The sequence below is a fragment of the Porites lutea genome, chromosome 8 (genome assembly GCF_958299795.1).
Source record: "Porites lutea chromosome 8, jaPorLute2.1, whole genome shotgun sequence".
Classification (NCBI taxonomy): domain Eukaryota; kingdom Metazoa; phylum Cnidaria; class Anthozoa; order Scleractinia; family Poritidae; genus Porites; species Porites lutea.
Window position 1 is genome coordinate 19,876,384 of NC_133208.1, and position 19,980 is coordinate 19,896,363.

Genomic DNA, 19,980 nt, shown 5'->3' on the forward strand with positions numbered 1-19,980 from the left:
TCGTCTTTGAAATGCTACCAACGAGATCATCATCGAACGGCATTTTAAAAGTTGAATGTTGGGAAGCTGAGATGAACACACTGCAACTGCCAAAACCTTATATATCTAACAACATAAGAGTTGATCAACGACATAACTGCTCTTGTGCGTTCAATGGGAAATTTATTACATTCTTTGTCACTGCGATTACGTTTTGCTCCGCCGATCGTAAATACATTTCGATGTTGTGCTAAGCTCGAGAGATCGAGGCGTGAAATAAAAAATATATAAAACCAAGCTTCTACAAACTTAAAAGACTTGGCCGAGAAACGATTCTTTTTATCACTTTTAGATATCGATGAGTGCATCTAAGGATCACATGACTGCCTTTCAGACCACTGTAAAAACACTGTGGGTTCATACAGATGCAGGCGTGAAGGTAAGATTCCTCTTCTTCTCTTTCACTCTCCTTCTCTCTCTATTCTCATTCTTTCCAGGCAATGCTGTATTTAGTCCAAAAAGCGCCTCGACTCCTGTTCCCAGTGCGGCTCAATCTCAAATAAATCAGCCTTATTATTCTCATAGCTTTCCGTCAGTGACTCCTATGTTGGCGAATTAATTTTGAAACAACTCTGAGGAGAAAATTCAAAAAACACTTCATGATATTATGGCACGCCGTTTTTATCTTTCCTCCATGCAGACTTCAGTGCGACATTTACTTGTGACGATGCTATGGAGATGTTTGCTGATGGTAATAATCTCGGAAAGGACAACAGTTGTTGGAGAACTGTTACCTCTTTTGATGTACCAGGAGATAGCCGAGTTATCTCAGTGAAGGGAAGTGACATGGGAGGTTTCTTTGGAATACTCGGCTCCGCTAATAACGGGCTAATAACTAATGAAACCTGGAAGTGCTCTAGTGTTCTGTACCCTGGATGGAATTCTCCAGACTTCGATGACACGCATTGGCCTTTCGAAATAGTGATTGCCAGTCATATTGACCAGCCTTGGGGGTTGATAAATGGTATTAAGTGGATATGGCCCGCTGATTCTGACAACGCTACTGTTTATTGTAGATTGAATCTACAGTGAACACGTTCTTGATCTGCAAGGTCAAAATAGAGACCTTTCAATGTGCGTTTATGAGTGAACTGGAGGTTGACAGTAATACCGTAACATTGATTGTTATACCTACTAACATTGCTTTTCATCTAAAATTTATGGTAAGGGTTTCTTAAAATAATACGAGAACAACATATATATCTGTATATCTATATGTACCACACGTCAGCATTTGTAAAAGTTGTTTGCAATATTGGAAGTAGTTTTTTCAGATACCTGTCAATTGCGAGGGCGAAAAATTAACCTTAAATCAGTTAATTGTAAATAGCACAGGCTAATCTCTGTTATGGGTGGCTATAATCAGGTTTACAAGGAGTAGTAGTTGAAGACAAATAACTTTAAACTGTGGCATTTAACAACCGGATATCAATAGTATCAAACGGTAGACTGTTGCACACAGGTAAAAAACGAGAACCTGTAAACGTAGCGTCGGAATAGAAAAGCAAAACATTTTATCTGAATAACACAAATGCTACCACTACATTGACATCCCTTACGTTCGAAAATCGCTAAAGAGACCAACTCGAAACTACACCTCTCACATTTTGGTCTAGTATCAAAACTATTGATTTTTATGAATGTTTATGTCATCCATTTAATTTAAGAACAAAGTGTAAAGGCAAAAGTAAAAAGTAATTAATAAGTTCCGTGATTTACTTATATCCATTCACTGTTATTATCGACTACTATCGTAAACTTTCGAGCGAGGGCTCCCTATACGATATTTACATTAGCGGCCTTATTCACCGTCTGCATATCTCCCATAAGACGCCTTGTTTTACCCCAAAGTTTTTCATAACCTTTGTATTTAATTTCTCCTGTGTATTTCAGTGGTCCCAAGAGAAATTGAAGACAATGCTTATGCAAAATTGTGGGTGGGCAAACAAGGTGCATTATGGGAGATGTGCAAATGGAGAATTGATAATTTCTTCTCTTTTTGTAGGAATTCAGTTTGAAGGGAGTTGTGTGTTGACTTTTTGTATTGTCTTTAAACCCATAACACCTTTAGAGCAATTCGTTACTCCCTGTGGGAGAATCATTTTCTGGATCCTTATGAGGGGAACCTCTAAGAAAGGCTGTCCGATCTGAAGAGACAGTATGAAATCGACTATCACACTAAGCACCTGTCTTACTAGTACAAAGCATTCAAAATTGATCTTATTTTCTATCTATAAGCAAGAGAATAATGCGTCCGGGGAATTCCAGGTACATGCAGCACATGAGTTCTTATCGTTCTAATAATTGACATTCATAAGGCAATCCGAAATACATATCGTCTCAGTCTACTGAAAAAACTCAATTTCGCTTTCGTCATCGATATCACGTTCACCTGCAAAATGAAGACTCCTTCTGAAATCCCCTGAAGAGTAATCATCAATTCCGGAACCTCTGTCACTCGTATCAGGACTGGATGCGCTGATCACATCAGGCCATGAAGGTGCCATATAAAAGCCGTTACCTCCCAGCACCGAGCCTTCTCTGCTTTTTGAAAAATTAGAATCGTCTATACTAGACACATACGTTACGTTTTCAGTTTCTTCATTCTCGAGTAAAAGCTTCCTTATAAGCTGATCACTGCTGGAATGATTGTTGATCGGCTGGTCACCGGCATCACGTCCTTTGCCACTTCGACCTATATCTCCCTTGAAATGCTCGCTTTTGTGCTTTGCAACAGCACGTTCATTATAATATCCATTTATATCAAGATAACCATAACTCGGTGAAGACCCTGACTCAAAACCACTCCCAGATGTGAAGGATAGTTCTTCATTGGACACGAGTCCGCTTTCACCTCCATTATCATCATTCAAGTTCTGATGATCATCAGTTTGTTGAGCCTTAAATTCACTAACGTCATTTCCAGATTCTAAAGAAGATTCCTTCCATGGAACATCTGTAACATTAGATTCCTCCTTTGTTCTTAAACTTTCTTTCATCTCCTTTTCAACTTTCTCGTCGGTGAGCAAATCGCCATTGGTTTCGTAGAATGGAGTCGACTCCAAGAACTCCAAAAAGCCACTTGCTAGAGACTCGAATGGCTTGTCAGCCTGGAGTCCACTACCACTTAAATTTCCATCCATTTTGCCATTGAAATTGTCCATTTGCTCTGTATCATCCTCACCTTTAAAAGACCCATCAGTACGAGGAAACAGGCCATTGAAGCCACTGGCAGTTCCAGAATCCGTTTGACCACTGCCACGAACAACTTCATCTATCTTTGAATTAAAACCTGAGGTCTTTGAAATGGTGTCATTAGTATTTGCAACATATGTATGCAATATCCTCACACTACTTTTTACCATTGTGTCTCTGCCTTTGCCAGATGGCCTCGATGTGTTTCGATTTTCCTTTATATATGTTTTGTTTGATGCGAAATGTACGGGGTGATTTGGATTCAAGTGAAATGATGAAATTTCTGCGTCAGAGGACTGACCTATGGTTTTGTTTATTGCCGAGAGTATGTCATGCTCATGGGCTTCAAAACCATCTGAAGCTTCTTGGGACAATTTCGTAGAAGTGGTTATTTGATCTTTTCCTTTTTCATTTATATCAGCCGGTACTTCATTGAGAGTAGTTGCTTGCTTTGCTTCAATTGACTGCGTGGTGTGATTTTTCAAGGTGCTGTCGTTTGAAGGCCTTTCGAATTTATCAGTTGTTATTTCGGCATAAACCCTAGTCGAGTGGACGTTCTTTAGCCTGGCACGAATGGCGTTTCCATCGTTCGTTTTCTGTCTTATATCAGGATTTAACGCCTGATTACCTGATTGGTTGGGCGATTTATTTTTTAATCTTGTCTCGTTTGAAGTCCTGCTCCAGTTATTTGCTAGTCTTTCAGGAGCGTTGAAGTCCTTTGGCCAGCTTTCAGTGTGTTTCTTTATAAGACTATCCTCGTTTTTGCGCATTTTACCCTCTTGGTTACCATGGACATTCTTTTCCTTCACTTTCTCCTTGTCCTGTACCTTCTCCCTCAGGTTATTTACTTTAATTTTGGTGACGAGCTTTCCGCCTGTTAGAGAAAGTGGACTACCTTTGTGTTTAGTGACATCAGTCGTCTTTGAGAAGGAAATTTTCCTATTCCTCGAAGAATGAAACTTGGCGAATTGTCCTGCTTTTGCCAGAAGATTTGATTTCTCTGTCTTTTTAGTTTTTTCTGAATTGTTTTTAATGCCATATTTAACGCTACCATGTGTATGAGCTCGAAGTCTTGATCCAAGCTTTTTCCTTCTCTGTTTGATAATAAGATGTTTTAACTCCTCCGTCAGCGACGTATGCGAGTTATGTGTTTCATAGTCCTTCTTTCTCTTTTTAACATGCTGGTATGAGAAATCGTGATGCTTTCGCTTTCCCCACATGTGAGAAAATATAAAATGTGGCTTTCGCTTTCTTGTTATACCATGTTGTTTACCAAGCCTTGTTACCCAAAGCTGTTTCAGTGTGTGATGGTAGTTAGACTTACGGTGATTTCTGTGTGCCTTTACTTCAAATTTCCTCATTGTTTTCCCAGAAGTTTTTTCTTTTGTTTTACTCCTCAGTTTCGTGGCTGAATTTTGTCTTTGTTTACTCCTACCTTTTTTATGTTTCTTGGGAAAATGATGCTTACTTTTCAACCCCTGATCATGTTTCTTTTTAGGTCCCAGCATCGTTTTTATCGCCTTTTGTTTCTTTTTCGTGGCGGCTTTTTTGTGACTATCCTTTGTGTCATTTCCTTCTTCCGTTTTGAGTTTCTCACTTGTTTTGGAAACCAACGTCTTATCAATACCCTGCTTGACAGGCTCGACAGGTACACCAGGCTTAGCAGGTTTAACAGGTTTATCAAGTTTAACATCCTGAGAATTGGATCCATGTTCAGATTTCAATTTTCCTTTACCTTGCTTTCTTTCCTTTTTGCTCTCTTTATTTCTTGCCTTTGGTGATACAGCAGGACGCGTAGATGGGAACATACATTTACATGATCTGAAATTGCAATCTGGCGAGCAGTGACTGCCTCTAGGACAACAATGCCAACTATCCGGACATCCAAATGCGTCTTTTTCCATGCAACAGCCATACCCTGTCAAAGATAACAGGTTTTCACAGCATGTGGTTCCTGCAGGACACCTCGTCACCATATCAGGACAAAAAGAATTATCATCGTGCATATAAGAACTTGCCAGCCCTGCAAATGATTAAAAACTCCAATTCGCCAACTGCACATCTCCCATAATGCACCTTGTCTGCAAATTTTGCGTAACCTTTGTTTTTCGTTTCCCCTGGGTACAATAATCGTCCCAAGAGAAATTGAAGACAATGGTTGTGCAAAAGTATGGGGGAGGGGGAGGCAAACAAGATGTGTTGTTGGAGATGTACAGATGGCGAATTAGGATGCGAAGCCTTATCTTGTTCATTTATTCGAGGTGCTCGAGAGTGGTCTCACACTTTTCATTAGCAAAATTTGCTAAATATAGCGGTCCATTACATGTTCAAAGTCACATTAAAAACCATCAATAGCACCCTCACCTTCTCTTGCCGACAGTTCCGGGGCTTTGGGGGGAGAATTATTGCCTAAAGTAAAAAGGAAAGTTTTAATAAGTGCCAATTAGAAACATATTCGGAACGCAGGCTTGCAAAAGTTCCCTAAACGACAAACCTCGAGGTTTGGCTTTGGACAGAAGATTCCGTAGCGTGGCTGCCACTTTAAGCCCAAGGAGTGTATTTCCTTTCAAGTTAAAATGCTGAAATGAGACAGATAGAAGAGCCGACGTAAGGTTTACGTATTTTGTAAGAAAGACAAACAAACAACCAAAATGAAAGAAAAAAAACTAGGTTCTTTCAGACGACAAAATCATGCAGATAAATGCAATTAATGTGTTTGTATGGTCTCAATTGAGCTCACCACATCCTTAGGATGTCTCATGATGCTGCATGTCTCGTAAGGCGGTTCACCGCATTCGTGGATGACGGTCGCATGCAAATCCACGATCTCCACCTGCCCTCTTCTCTCCATAACCCTATACAATTAAATATATTGTTCAGTTTCTTTCTGGGACTGTCTTTAACACAAGGTCCGCAAAAGGGACGCAGTAGACCACTTCCGAGTTCCAAAAACCCTCACTTTCAAAATGAGGCCAAGTACACAACCTTTCTTGTGAAATTGCACTCTTATTTGCATAAGAATCGTATCATAAGGTTGAGCACTTAACCTCGTTTTGATACAGAGGCCTGGGGGAACTCGGACGTGGCCCATTGCAGAATAAAACTCAGTTTATCTTAAGTGTAGTTTTAAGTGGCTATGTCACGCTATTTGATATCTTTCCCATCAATTAAATCCCGAAAATAATTATCTTGTTGATACCTCTTCAGGAGCTATTTGTGTGTAGGTAAAGGCACTAAGTATTGACTTTAGTAAAGTTTAGGCTCTTAGCTGGAGAGCAAGAGACACACATTATTACTTGTTTTCTTTGACATTTGGCAATGTGACTTAACGATGTGAAAGTACCTTCTCGCCTCCTTGTTGTACTCAACGACTCTCCTATTCCTCCGTCCTGCCACGGGAACAGGGGTCGTAAGAGCAAAAGCCAATTGTGCTCCAGTTTGAACAAGTAGCTCCTTGATTTTCAGCAGATTACTCTTGTACTCTTCTATGGGAACGAATTCCTAAGAAGAAAAGTGAAATTCTCAAATCTAGATACTGAGTGAGTTATCCAAGGTAACATGGGAATAAGTCACGTAAAGAATGGTGATACCATAACTTTCTGACTCTTGAAGTAATAAACTTGGTAATTGCAGAATAAGTGTTCATTGGCAGGAGAAAGGCTGCACGGGTTTAAAAAACCCTCTTCAGTTCTATAGCTCCTAGAACAGTGCCAGTTACCATTAAGTACAATACAGTAATCAAGCAAAGAGCTTGATTTGGTATCGTTAAAATAAAGCTTAATATACACTCTCTCCCAACTTAGGCAGTTGAAGTTACTTGAAGAATTAATGTGATATGATTGTCGTTTTTCTCTTTATTGTAACTGTATTAGAAGGTAGTTTATATCATCTTATTTCTATGTTAAACTATACATTTGTCTACTTCTATTTTTTTCTCTTGTTGTAGTCGCATATTACTGATTAGGCATGTTTTTATATGTGTATTTTGTATTGTTGTGAAGGCCGTAAGTTAGATAACTCATTGGGTTATTACCGGCGTCACCTTCGTTAAATAAAGAATATTGTATTGTATTGTATTGTACAAACAACGGTCTTTTCGCCAAGACTGAACGAACTACACTAAATGAAACTTGCAAATATGATTGAAAAGTTGAAGATAGGGAAAATAACCTCATTGAAACTACTATTACGGCTGTCGAGTGTAAACATATTTCATCCTGTCTTAAATCTGCTTTTGACACTCAGAAAAAGTTCCTTAAAGGCTGCTATTTTTGAGCTAAAGCAATTAAAGATCTTGATCACGTACCTCAGGAAACCTCTTGCTGTAGTCAATATCGTGCATTCCGAAATTGAACACGATTGCGTCATAAGTGGTAGGTTCAAGCGCCGTAGTGCGAAGCATCATAGACATACACCTTAAACCATATCTCGAATCCACCGCTCCAGATCCTTTGGCGAATGGTGCGTGCTGAACTTGACACAGACCACGAAGTTTATTTTTAACAGTTGCTAGATAACTAAGAGACAAGATGGTGGAAAAATGAAAACTCAACGCCGATCATATATAGTGGTTTTCTTTACCAAAAACAACAAAACAAACAAACAAACAAACGAATTCACCACTCAATGAATTAGAAAAGTGGACTTTCTCCTAGTTGAGCTAAGCATATTAAGGATTTTCTTTAAGAAATACTTTCGCTGTGAGAAATATGGGAGCACAGATTTCAAGTCCATCTGTTGTTCTCTTACTCTGAATCTAGCTAGACGATCTGTTGTTCTACCCAGTAGAACAAGGAACACAGCTTTAACCATGCAATATTTTACTTTTAGTACGACAGCGACCCATAGAAATTCTATATCACTCGTTATTTACCCCAGTGAGATAGAGTCCCCAATGATAAGGCAGTTTCGCACCAGCGGATTCACGCCCAAAGGAGGCCCGGGACTGCATACCCGCGTGGCATTGTGTACTTCTACAAGTATGTCTGCTGGTCTTGCAGGGTAGGGCCTAGAGAAAGAAGGCGTTAAGAAAGTTAGTTACTCATGGTACAAATTCCAAAGCCATGTCAAATACGCATTAATTCAAGAGCCAAAACGGCCAAAAGGCCCATATCGGCCAAGGGGCTTCAGTGACCATTCGAAGCATGTACCCTTCTTTTATACAGACTTGTTCACTTCTTTTCAGCACAACATAGAGATTATTTACCGCGCATTTTGTCTTGATTTTACTGGATTACGCCATGTTTGCGACTTTGCCGTTGGAAATGCACTTCCAGTGTACCCTCCGTGAGTCCACGCTCTAGGTGTGTTAAACTGCCCAACAATCCGAGTAGGTACCTGAGATGGGACCGGATATGGAGCCTCAACTGCTGGGGCTTGTATTTGAGAACTTTGTATCGCATGCGGTCCTTGTTGAAGTGATGCCTGTGTTGGAGCCTGCTGGGGCCAAGAACTGTAATCCTGGGGCCATGATGAGGTTTCTTCCATCCATGGAAAACTATTCCAGTCATAATCCGAGCCATTATAAAGGTCCTGTCGCTTCAACCACAAAATAGCACAATTTTTAAACATTTTGTACATGATTTCTCTTACTGGCTCAATGTTTTTTGCCTTAGGATACAAGTTTAGGGAGGAAACTCTCCAGTTAGTAATATAAAGTGTTAAAGTACTTTCAGTAGACTCCCGCATCTACCAACCTTTGCGCAAAAGACGACCAGGCTTGTGTTTACCAATTTCACTTTCTATTTTTATTTTTATTGTTTTTTCTTTTCTTTTTTATAACGAATTATTTGATTGGTTTCTGTTACACATCTGCCCTTTTGCAATTAAAGAATGTGTCTGCTGCAGTGGCAAAGTCACTTGTACTATTTTTCTTTTTTTCTTTTTTCTTTTTTCCAATTTGTCAATGGTCGACCATCTATCATCATTTCATATACTGAGCAGTAAAATAACAGAGGGAAGTGCTTAGTATAGGGGCATAAAACACTTTTTCATAGCCGTTCAAGTCAGGGTGTCATGGCCGAAGAGCCCACTGAACGTGCCCGATACTAAATGGGGTCTAAATTGTGGAGTCTTTGCAAACCGTAATCCAATGGCAGTAACTTTCAAAACAATTGAATCAAAGTGCGAAAATTTTCATGTAAAATATCAGTTATATTGGCAAGAAAATCTGTCATTAATCCTCTCACTTTACTTTTTATTCTGCCAAACAGGCTTCCGAAATGGCTCAAGTACTTTGGTGGTTTATCCCCTGTTTCGCCCCACATAAGAGAGTCCAAGACAATCTTGGATTCTGGATTCCACGCAATGAATTCCAGATTCCACTCACTGGATTCCTGAATTTTCGTCAATGGAACTTGGATTCCGGATTTTTGGAGCTGTATTCCGGATTTTAAAGTTTAGAAGTCGGGATTCCACAACCAAAATTACTCCAATTTCGGATTCCACGAGCCGAATACTTTCTGGATTCAGCAATCCGGATTCCGTAACATTGAGTGATCTGCTGCGCAGAGAGGGAGCATGTCTTTGTTGCAAGCTTTCCGACCAGTTCCTTTAAGTTATGGTCTAAATTGACTTTTTAGATTAAATTTGTTATAATTTATGCAAGTTAAAATGTAAACAGGATCAGGATTTGGCGCGAAAACAAGATTTCCCGCTGAGCCTTTTAGTAGTCACTGCATCACGGAAATCCCCTCCAACAAAAGAAAGGTTTCTTTGTTCTCTGATAATAATTCAAATTTTCCTTGTATTTCCTTTTCTTACCATATTTTCTGTCGATTGAAAACATTACAAAACGAATTTTAACACCCTTATGTTAACAAAACTTACCCGTTTGCCGCTTGTCCATTCTTGTCTTTCCCTGGTATAAGATGATGCCATCGGATTTGCTTTCCGAAACCAGAGGTTATTTGCATTGAGCAGACCGGAGAAAAGTGCATTCCTTTGGTAGTTCGCTCCGTCGTATCTAGGTTCTAACAAGCTGGTATATGTCCTACCAGAAACACCGCGCGAAATCACAGCCCATAACAAGCACACCAGGCGAAACACCAAACACACGAACATTGCTTGACATTTTCTAATCCAATATTATCTCCTTTCCAAAAAATCTGAATATTCGTTCATTTTCAAAATTTGTTTTTCCTCTCAACATAGAATACAAAGCTTTCAACGCAGTGGTTGTCCAACCACAACAATTAACGGCATTTCCGTTTCCGTGCTAACCTCTTATTCATCAGGTCAAGAGTCTCCTTTTTAACTAAGTGACGTGATTCTTAATCTGACGAAATTCTCTTCAAGGGAGGTGTGCAAAAACAATAGAACTTTCGGTGACTGCTCGGATACAATTCAATTTCTAATATCTCAGGCGTGTTAGCAGGCATAAAATAGGATGCTATTTGGAATTCAATTTACTGAATCAACAACTTCACAGCATCAGTAGCCATTTAAAACTAACAAGTGCCCATCTGACATCTTCAATTAAACATTTGTAACCTTTTCACAGTCAGGTTTCAGCGCTTTATAATCCATGATCACCCACACTAAAGTATACATTAAACAAGCCTGGAAACTTCGGACTTTTATTATGTTGAAATTAACTTATAAACTTTTAAGTTTTATAAAACCGTTATGCTTTTGCATGCTAAAGAGCAGGAACATATCTGAGCTGAGCAGGCTTTTCCAAGTACCCGTCATTCCTAACAGGTGGTCAATTAGAAAAATTAAGAGTCGCGTTATATTCGGCGACGTTTTGTGAAGGGCTCTGACACCTTATGTTTGCCTTTGAAGATTTTCGCTAATCGCCGGACACGCTAGTTAGGCGCGAAGGTACCAAGAATCTTCTTTTACGCCTTTGTCCTCACTTCTTTAGTCTTCTTCGACTTCTACTGCGAACAGCTAATTCATTCTACTCTCTTCTAGACTCCAACTGACTAACAAGCCGAAAATAAGTGGTTTAAATAGCTAAACTTGGTGATGTTCTTACCTGACCGTGTAAAACAAGGCAAACTCTCTGTGAGCCGGTAATGCAATTGTGGATATCAACAAAATAAAATTGAAGAAAAAAAAAGAGAACCGCAAAATGAAATAAATAAATCAAGTCTAAATGAAAGATCTGTTCCACCAGACATGCACTGCTGTGATCGGTAAGAAGCATCAAACCAACTCTCGGAACTGAGACTAGAAAGCTGGTTGTCAAACTCAAATGGGAACTTCAAACAAAGCTTAGCTCTAGCCTCCCGAACACGATCCCCTGTGTAAATCTCACTTCAGGTAAATCTAAGGAAATAATATTCCAGAAAATGGAGAGTAAATACACGAGCCAAGCATTAAATATGCAAGAGTAGAATAAAAAGATCATGGCTACAAAAAAAAGTGATACGAAAGGGAAAAACCTCTGCCGGCACCCGAGACGTTTTTTATTGCGCATTTACTGGCGTTTCCTTAGCAACCAGTAACTTTTTAATCACGACACACAACTTACAGCACTCGGTTGGCACGGTAACAACTGTGGGCTCATAAAATCCCGGAATGGAAAATCTTCACTTGAAATACGAAGTTCCCCTTACCTGCCCCCCCTGGGAGCATGGGAACAACATTTGTTGTTACTGTTTATAGTAGTTGTAGTTGCTGTTGCTATTTATGGTTTAAGCTCACAACAAGCAGGAACCGAAACGGCAAACTGTGAAAGTTCGATAACCACCTGCCTATAACCCCTTCTCGACCCTTCTGTGACCTTTGAAAAGAATATTTGGCTCGTTAGGCTAGCTACCAAGACAGTCTGCCCTCTTAAAAAATAATAATACAAATAACCTTGACAATAGTTGAAACAAAGTTGAAATTTATTTTACCTATTTGGAAACACCGTTAGCTAAATTCTTTCAATCAAAGATAATCAGTTCGTATGGATTTAATAACATGATATGATTAGATTTTCATTATTTTCACGATCACATACGTTATGCTCTTTCCCTAGTACAACTAATTATTCGAGAAAAAAAAAAATTTGAAGCACTTAAGATCAGCCAGTTAGTTTAATTGAGTACTGTTTTCTTGCGGCAAGTGAACGATAGGTAATTTACTTGTTGTACTGCTGGTTGGCACGTGACGTCACGGCAGCCATCTTGGCCAAGAACAAAAGCATTTCTCTACCTTGGGATCTAAACTCCATTTTCAAGTGAACTTTACAAAAAAACGTTTATTGTATTGACCACCAACATGGCCGCCTTGTCACGTGGCTGTAAGCCAAGAATTTTATTTTCTAGAAGACATTTTAAGATTGATAAAAGTAGAGACCAAAATATTGCAATCGTCACAAAAACAATTTTCGATTTTGTCTCTCTCTTTTTTTCAACTGTCAGAGCTTATTTGCAGTCTCGGAGACGAGCGCTTGGGGTGATGGAGGAGGTTACTTATCTTTACCCGCCTCCAGGATAGGTCAGTTTGTCGTTTGTCCCAGGCTCCTGGCGAACGCCATCCTTTTGTACTTGTTCATTCACCCTTTCCTTACTATCATTTACTAATTTATTTGAAATACTTGATTCCTCTTTGCTTGCCTCGTCACTTCCATTTTTGATATCTTCGATATCTATTCTTCCGCCTGGATCTTCCGTTTTGGCCTTTTCTTCACTGCCCATGTCTCCTGGTAAGTCCGCTGAACCCTTTTCCGTGGAATCGAGGCATTTTCCAGATGGAAAATTAACTCTTAGTTCTTCCGAAGCAGTTAATACGGATGTAATTATAGAGAAGAACATTGATACTCCTAATAAGACGACAACAGCTCTTAGCAGTTCCATAATTATACCTACAAAATCAGTAGGAGCTTGACCTGAAAGATAATAACAAATAAGTTTGAGAAACTTTTTGAAAGTCTGGAGAAGGTTACAATTTTTTTGTCGCACGCGTGCGTTTTCGAATTAACATAGACTGATTTAGCAACAGAACGGGAACGTCATTTGACGACGAAAATGCGCGCGAAAGGACTAAACTCAACTTCCGGTGCCCAATTTGCCGCTCAGCCATTGGTCAAGCCGGTTGTGTGATTTGCCTGCGCCGTCGTCAACTGACGTTCCCGTTCTGTTGCTAAGTCAGCCTAATTACTGACACATGTGATGTCATCAAGTGAAATCTCCAACAATCCCAGGTTAATGCATATGATGTGACTCGCATTTTGGGCTTATATATCTTAAGGAGATCGCATGTGCATGTGGTACGTTGTTACGTCTTGTCGGGCCTGGTGCCTTATTGAACCACTGACATGGATATCCTTAATGCTACTTCGTTACGAGGAAGTCAATTTAACGAGAAATCAAAAAAAGTAGCGTTTTTAATGGGTTGAAATATAATGAAAGGACGAAGAGAGGCCAGAAATCAGAAATAAATGAGCGCAAGGGTGGTACCTCGCCGAAGGGAATGGGGAAGGCGCGAGGATCACGGGTGGTCTACACTTGCCGTTAAGTTCGCTTTATGGCAACCTACACAGGCCGGCTTCTCGGAGCGGATACATAATTTGTGTTTTTCATTTCTAGCCCCTGTTCACAGACTGTGAGGGTTTTCAGGTAAAAACCAACTAACTAACCGCTACCCTTTCACTATGGTTCTGCTTAACTACTTGATCTTCCACACCCCTTCCGACGCTTGCCATGTGGGCTACTTCCTAAAATAGACTCCTCACCTCCATTGGGTACAAGATCTCCAAATCCAATGGTGGAAAATGTGATGAAACAGAAATACACTCCTTCTAGAAAGTTCCACTGTTCTTCCTGCAAATAAAGAACAGCGCCGACAAACAACATCAAAATAAGAACCACTAATGTCCATATCAGAGTCTTGGTGGCTACCACTTCCGGTTTCTGATGGAGAAGCTTTGTTTCAACAAAGTAATGAATGTAACTAATCACTTGATTGACGCGGTCTCCAATGTGACGTAACACCATAAGGTTTAGAGGTATTCCAAATAAGGCAAAAATCATGCAGAATACGCGACCGCCAACGGTACTGGGAGCCAGGTGACCATAGCCTGCGAAGGGAGAGGAAAGAGATTGGTTTGAACTAATTTATTGCTGGTCTCACTTTTGGGCAGATGCAATATATGATATTATGTTCATAATTTTCATAATTTTTATAATGCCTGCATCGTTGTAACAACAGTTAAAAAAAGATTAACTGTCCTTTGCTGCTGTTGGTTGTTACTAATGTTGCCACACAATAATTTTTTTCTCTTTTTCTTTTTAAGAAGATGAAACACGCTAGTTGGTATATTTATGCCTTTTGTTTGTTACCTTACTTTAAAAGTACGCAATTCCCCCCCCCCCCCCCCCCCCCTCTACCATGAATTAAGAGAGGGGTTAAGAATTTTTAGACAGTCATGATAACGATATTTATATCGTATTGGTTCTGGCAAGAAAATAAAATTGCATATTTTTAGGGAAACCGTTTGCTCAACATTCCATTAACGAGAGAAATAAAAGAGCTTAGTAGAACTTGCCAACTTAAGTAAATCAGAGCAAACTCAAGTGTTGGAGTTCCATGTTCGATTTCTCTGTAGTGTTTTCGATTATGGGACCACGACGGCTGCGACGGCAACGAGAACGTAAAAAAATAATAATAATAATAAATAGGCCGGTTTAATGAGCGATGTGTTTGAAACAGCACTAAATTATTCCTTTTTGTTACGCTTACACTCGGACGCAAACACCTTACCTACAGTCGTCACAACACTCCATGTAAAGTACACTGAAGCGTAGTATGTCCACCTAGAAGTACACCATTGATCCGGGTCGTTCCCACAGCGGTGCTTCACGGCACTTTCAACCCTCTCCACGAGAAAATCAAAATCCTCTGATGTCATGTTATGCTTTTTTAAGAAGAACCTTTTCACAGAATTCAGTTGCTGTACTTCCAATTTATCATTCTCATTTTCAAGGACTTGGAAGACAGCAGCGCCGGATAGAAGATAAATTCCCAACAAAATTGCCAGGCAAATGAGTCTCTTCGTATCCGATGTGAAGTTAAGTGCCATAAGGCTCCATTGCCTTTTTCAGTTATCTCTTAGTTTGCGGTTCGAAGCAAAAAACCTTGAAATGAGTAAATTGTTTTACATTCATTTATCGCTCTGTTGATCACAAAGAGAATGACCTATCCGCGCATGGGCAATGGTTAACTTTTTCCGCTCACAATAAGCCACCTAATTTATCCGGTACCCGTGTCAAGACAATTACGGACTGAATTCAAGGGCAAAGACTTTCGTTCAACCAACAATAAATAGGTCAACTAGACTAACAGGGAAAGAAACCTTGCATTGCAACGACTAAGTAGTATTCAAAGGAAACGCCAAGATCAAGAACACTATCAGTCAATGACTCTTGCTTCCCTAGATTGTCAGCTCTATATTTGCTTAGTATATTTAGGAGTTAACCTTACAATTAACAGTTTCAGAAAGCGAAGTGAAGGCATGACAAATAGAAATTTTGGTAATAATACATGTTCCTTATTTCCAACATCTGTTTTCCTACCACAGGATATGCATACATCGTGTTTATTTATATAACTATTCTGAAGTGGTAGTCTCGGTTCAATAGTGATTTACAAACTTTTTGTTTTACTTCATTTCGTCGTCATCGATCCGCGCAAATTCACATTGGAGAGAATAGAATCAACTGAGTTTACGGCAAAAAGCAAACAAACGTCAGTTTGTACCACGTGACCTTACTGGATCTTCAAAGTTCGTTATATCTACAAAAAATTAAGTAGTTTCATGTTAGTCTCTTCCACAAGAATTCTTTCGAACGGTTTTTTTTGCTCATACTCCAATTTAATTGTCATCTCGAATCCGTGATGTTTGCTGTTAGTGCCTTGGACTTGATCCAAAATCTCTTTATAATGTTAGCCATTTGTTTTTAGTTTGGTGATTGTCTGCAGGGGTTAATACTGTGAGCTCCTGACCCAGAACGTCTGTATGAATAAAAAAATTTGGGAACTTGTATCTTCTTGTTCTTTAAATGACAAAGATTCACTTCTGCTCTAGTTGTGCAACACCATTGATTATCTCTGGCTTTAAAAAAAATTAGCAACTGTCAGCAGACTTCTCACGTGCACCTCAATGCGCAGTTTCGTCTGTTTATTTTTGCGTCGGGTACATTTTATTGTATTTGATATTGGACCATTGCTTCCACAACTCTAGCAAGTAATCACTCTATAACTTTGTGTCATATACAAGGTTGTTATCCTCTTTTGCTTGACCAATATCATTCGTCTTCATACTCGTATCATTTGTAGTGCTATGCCTTAATGTTTTGCCATTCTGTAGCTCCTGCTGCTTTTCCTCGGCTTTTGTCTCAAATACATCGTGATAATAGTTGGCGTCGATGTTAGCCAGGTTATCAATCCCTAAGTCAAAATAATCTGAAAGGTTCTCCTCCTTAAATTCCTCGACGAACTGACCAGTCGTCGAACACATTCTCGATATTTTCCGTAGCACGATCGCATTGCGTGCGGGCGGACCTGTTACGACGTGCGAAGGCCTCGGAGAAACATCGACAGTTTCTTGCCACTTAAAAAAGAGAACTTTCAAAGATCGGCGGCATTGACGGATCCGAAATGTATAAATAAATGGATTGCAAGCAGGATTTATAAACAGAAAAGGAAGAGAAATCCGTTGACAAAAGACGAACCAGTCTCCACCAATACAATCAGAACAGTGGACTTCAATTAGAGTCATTAAGTAATATAGCGCGTGCGATATAACGAGAAAGATAACTATAAGAATAGCCGTAGATGCGAACTGTTTTTCAATTTCAAACATTTTCTCTTTGGTGGAAAAATAACTGTCACTTCCATCCGAACTCATTGAGCATGCACGACGTCTAGATCTGTAGCCTCGCAAAACGCGCAGGAGAACGAAGTTTGCAATCAGTACAGTAACAAGAGGAACGGTCATATTGAGATGAAGCTGCAGCGCATAATAAATTCCCATTGAAATATCGTTTATAAGCTGCAGGAGGCAAAATAAGAAGGAATATAACACAATGCATACCACGCACGCTAGAGTTTTACGACCGCTTGCTCTAGCACGGTAATGGAACGGGTACGCTACGGCGATAAGACGCTCCCCTGATAATCCCATGACCAGAAATGTAGTGTTGTTCAACGCGAACAGCCCAATAACAGTCTCAAAGGTGCCTTTGGCAGACAGGCTTTGTACACCAGTCTCGCATGAGATCTCGCTCAGAACATGCAAGGTGCCGATAACTGATCCAGTTAAAAAGTCATTGATTGCCAATGCAGCGATTAAAACCGTCATCGGCTTGCGAAAACAGTTAAGAGGGTCCTTGTATATAACGTATATCAAAACACCATTTGCCACCATCGCAAAGAGAGACAATATTCCAGCCACAACGGCAGAGCAAATGCATAATGCAAGCATTAAGGAGGAAATGAAAACTCCGCCCTTTTCAGTCCTGTAAACTTCAGTAGTGTTATAATGTAAAACAAGCGAAACGGTATGCACGTAAACGCCGCTCAGCCTAACTCGAGCACAGTTGACTTTGTAGCTTTTCATCAGTGTGGAACAAAGAAATTGAAATCTTCTCAAAGAAATTTAAATTTTCAATTACGTGCATCAATTGACCCGTATTCCAGGCAAATCATGCTTGACTGAACAGTTTTTGTCAATCCGCAATGGGTTGAACCCCTAGAATTACCGTTAAAACAAAGAAAACCCATCCATTTCTAGGCGACTTTGACATGTTAAGTCTGCCCTTAATAAAGTGTTTTGAAAGAAAAATATTGCAAGACTTAACAGAATACAAACGCCGTATAAATTTTGGTAATTGCTTTTGTAATTATTTCATTACTTAAATAAAGATCATTGGTCCTTTACAAAATTACTAAACATGACGGTTGCTTTGATAGGCTCAAGAAACAATTAATAGAAACGCCATCAAATTAGTGTCCAAAATTTATACCTACTTACTAAAAAGTCGAATTAATTCAACAATCTATAAAACTGAACACTACAAAGAGATTTTTACTCATTGAACTTAATTCGACAGCAGGTTCAATTTTCCTCGTTCCTACAAATCACTTTAGTCTGTTTACGATGGAGCGCAAAAGGACCTTTCTTGTACAAAAATTAAGGCAATGATTTGATATTTTGAGAACGTTTAATGAAGGTATCCGGACTCTTGGTGTTACCATGGTAATTAACACATTCTTATATTAACACATTCTCTAAAGCTACACTAAAATAGCTTGGCCAAAATGAATTCACATTCCACCCTAGCACAAATATACAGCACCCATTTGATGCATCGAGATGCAGCATATATAAAGGTGATGTTACATGGGCCGGACGATTCGCAACAACGATTTTTAGAGCAACACAGCGTTGCAACATTGTTGCTACATTGTTTTGAATAGTAACAACATTGTTCCAACATTGCAACGCTGCGTTGCGCTCAATGCGAATCGCCCTTTAGCGCAACACAGCGTTGCAATGCTGGAACAATGTCATTCCAAACAGTGTCGCAACAATGTTGCAACGCTGTTTTGCGCTAAAAATCGTCGTTGCGTTGCTTTTCGTGCCGACACGGAAAGCTCAGGGGCACCCAACGGGAAATTTTGAGAAAAAGACCTAAAAACAACAACAAAGCGTGAATAAAGTTTTCTGAGACTATTTTAAGCATTTTGGGAGATTGCTGGAAAAAAATTATCTGTTCCTCACTCCCAGCAAGACTGATGGAAGAGTTCCCAGCCAGCAACCTTACAACCTGCAACCTGACTTACTGGGAAGTTTCATAGGGCACAATTCAGATCTTGAGTGGTAAGCAACCCATACAAGTAACCCGTAGCAGCTATTCTAGACTTCAAATCCCCTCTGACACCCTGAATTATCTTTTTCCCAGCAACACTTTCCTTCCAAGGACTATTATTTCTTCCACATCTCCCAGCCAGCAAAAATTTGCATGAAGAACAGATATTTTGAGGAACAGATCCATTGGGTGCCCCTGAAAGCTATCCGGTACATAGTATGAACACCTATTTGGTGACTCTCCACGTTAAGGTGATGTTACACGGGACGACTCGCAATGACGATTTTTAGCGCAACACAGCGTTGCAATGTTGGAACAATATTGCAAGCATTTAAAACATTGTAACATCACCTTCTGGAACAAAGTTGTAACCATTCGAAACAATAGAGACCTTTAGATTCTAGGAAAAGAACGATCGACTACGAGTACGAGATTTGACTTAAAGTTGTTTCGCGTATTCTCAAATTATAGGAACCCCGGAAAGCTTCATTACACTTCTTTTTCGCCAAAAAATTAACACCGTTATCTTTACTGAAGGAGCTTAAGCCATCTCCCTGCCGCAGAATGATAAAACCTCTAACACTTTATAACTTGTTTCCGTTACCACGACATTCTCGCTAAAACTCAGTGAATAACGACGGGAACCATGTTTTTTCGCCAAAATGACGCTGGTTCCTGCGCTAGCCCTACTTAGTATTGAGAAAATCTCGTACTCGTAGTCGTACTCGTCTCAGAATCCAAAGGTCTCTGATGTCGGAACAACCGTTTCAACGCTTGCGCTAAAAATCGTCGTTGCGGATCGTCCCGTGTAATATCACCTTTTTCCACGCAATTCGAACTCCAACGGGAAATAAACATGCTAAGAAATCAATGAAGCTTTCCCAGATAGAGAAACGAATCCCGCAGACTTTGAGCAAATGTGCTTCCAGCTAACTTCCAG

The 19,980-nt window shown here is 39.7% G+C and overlaps 3 protein-coding genes across 3 annotated transcripts; all 3 read right to left on the reverse strand.

Annotated features, from left to right (window-relative positions):
• Positions 1–2,384: 2,384 nt before the first annotated feature.
• On the reverse strand, positions 2,385–10,411 carry LOC140945319 (uncharacterized). The gene is made up of 9 exons (XM_073394358.1): positions 10,063–10,411; positions 8,441–8,772; positions 8,108–8,242; positions 7,541–7,751; positions 6,578–6,735; positions 5,975–6,089; positions 5,729–5,813; positions 5,599–5,643; positions 2,385–5,257 (listed from the first exon to the last, which is right to left on the reverse strand). The coding sequence occupies exons 1-9, from the start codon at positions 10,294–10,296 to the stop codon at positions 2,385–2,387; spliced, it is 4,188 nt and encodes a 1,395-aa protein (XP_073250459.1). The 5' UTR covers positions 10,297–10,411.
• Positions 10,412–12,086: 1,675 nt separating this feature from the next.
• On the reverse strand, positions 12,087–15,591 carry LOC140946469 (potassium channel subfamily K member 15-like). The gene is made up of 3 exons (XM_073395594.1): positions 14,932–15,591; positions 13,904–14,248; positions 12,087–13,057 (listed from the first exon to the last, which is right to left on the reverse strand). Exons 1-3 carry the CDS (start codon positions 15,248–15,250, stop codon positions 12,648–12,650), a joined length of 1,074 nt encoding a protein of 357 aa, XP_073251695.1. The 5' UTR covers positions 15,251–15,591; the 3' UTR covers positions 12,087–12,647.
• Positions 15,592–16,293: 702 nt separating this feature from the next.
• LOC140946991 (uncharacterized) lies at positions 16,294–17,664 on the reverse strand. Its single transcript, XM_073396076.1, has one exon. The coding sequence runs from the start codon at positions 17,651–17,653 to the stop codon at positions 16,424–16,426; it is 1,230 nt and encodes a 409-aa protein (XP_073252177.1). The 5' UTR covers positions 17,654–17,664; the 3' UTR covers positions 16,294–16,423.
• Between the last annotated feature and the right edge of the window lie 2,316 nt (positions 17,665–19,980).

Bases quoted from the DNA above. Each gene is read 5' to 3' on its own strand.
- LOC140946991 (XM_073396076.1), bottom strand. From the start codon at position 17,653: ATGCTTGCATTATGCATTTGCTCTGCCGTTGTGGCTGGAATATTGTCT.
- LOC140945319 (XM_073394358.1), bottom strand. From the start codon at position 10,296: ATGTTCGTGTGTTTGGTGTTTCGCCTGGTGTGCTTGTTATGGGCTGTG. The intron at 8,773-10,062 runs GTAAGTTTTGTT...TTGTGGTTGAAG, and splicing joins AATGGACAAGCGGCAAACGG to CGACAGGACCTTTATAATGG. The intron at 5,644-5,728 runs GTTTGTCGTTTA...TTTTTACTTTAG, and splicing joins GTCCAAAGCCAAACCTCGAG to GCAATAATTCTCCCCCCAAA.
- LOC140946469 (XM_073395594.1), bottom strand. From the start codon at position 15,250: ATGGCACTTAACTTCACATCGGATACGAAGAGACTCATTTGCCTGGCA. The intron at 14,249-14,931 runs GTAAGGTGTTTG...CTCCCTTCGCAG, and splicing joins GAGTGTTGTGACGACTGTAG to GCTATGGTCACCTGGCTCCC. The intron at 13,058-13,903 runs GTGAGGAGTCTA...ATTATCTTTCAG, and splicing joins AGATCTTGTACCCAATGGAG to GTCAAGCTCCTACTGATTTT.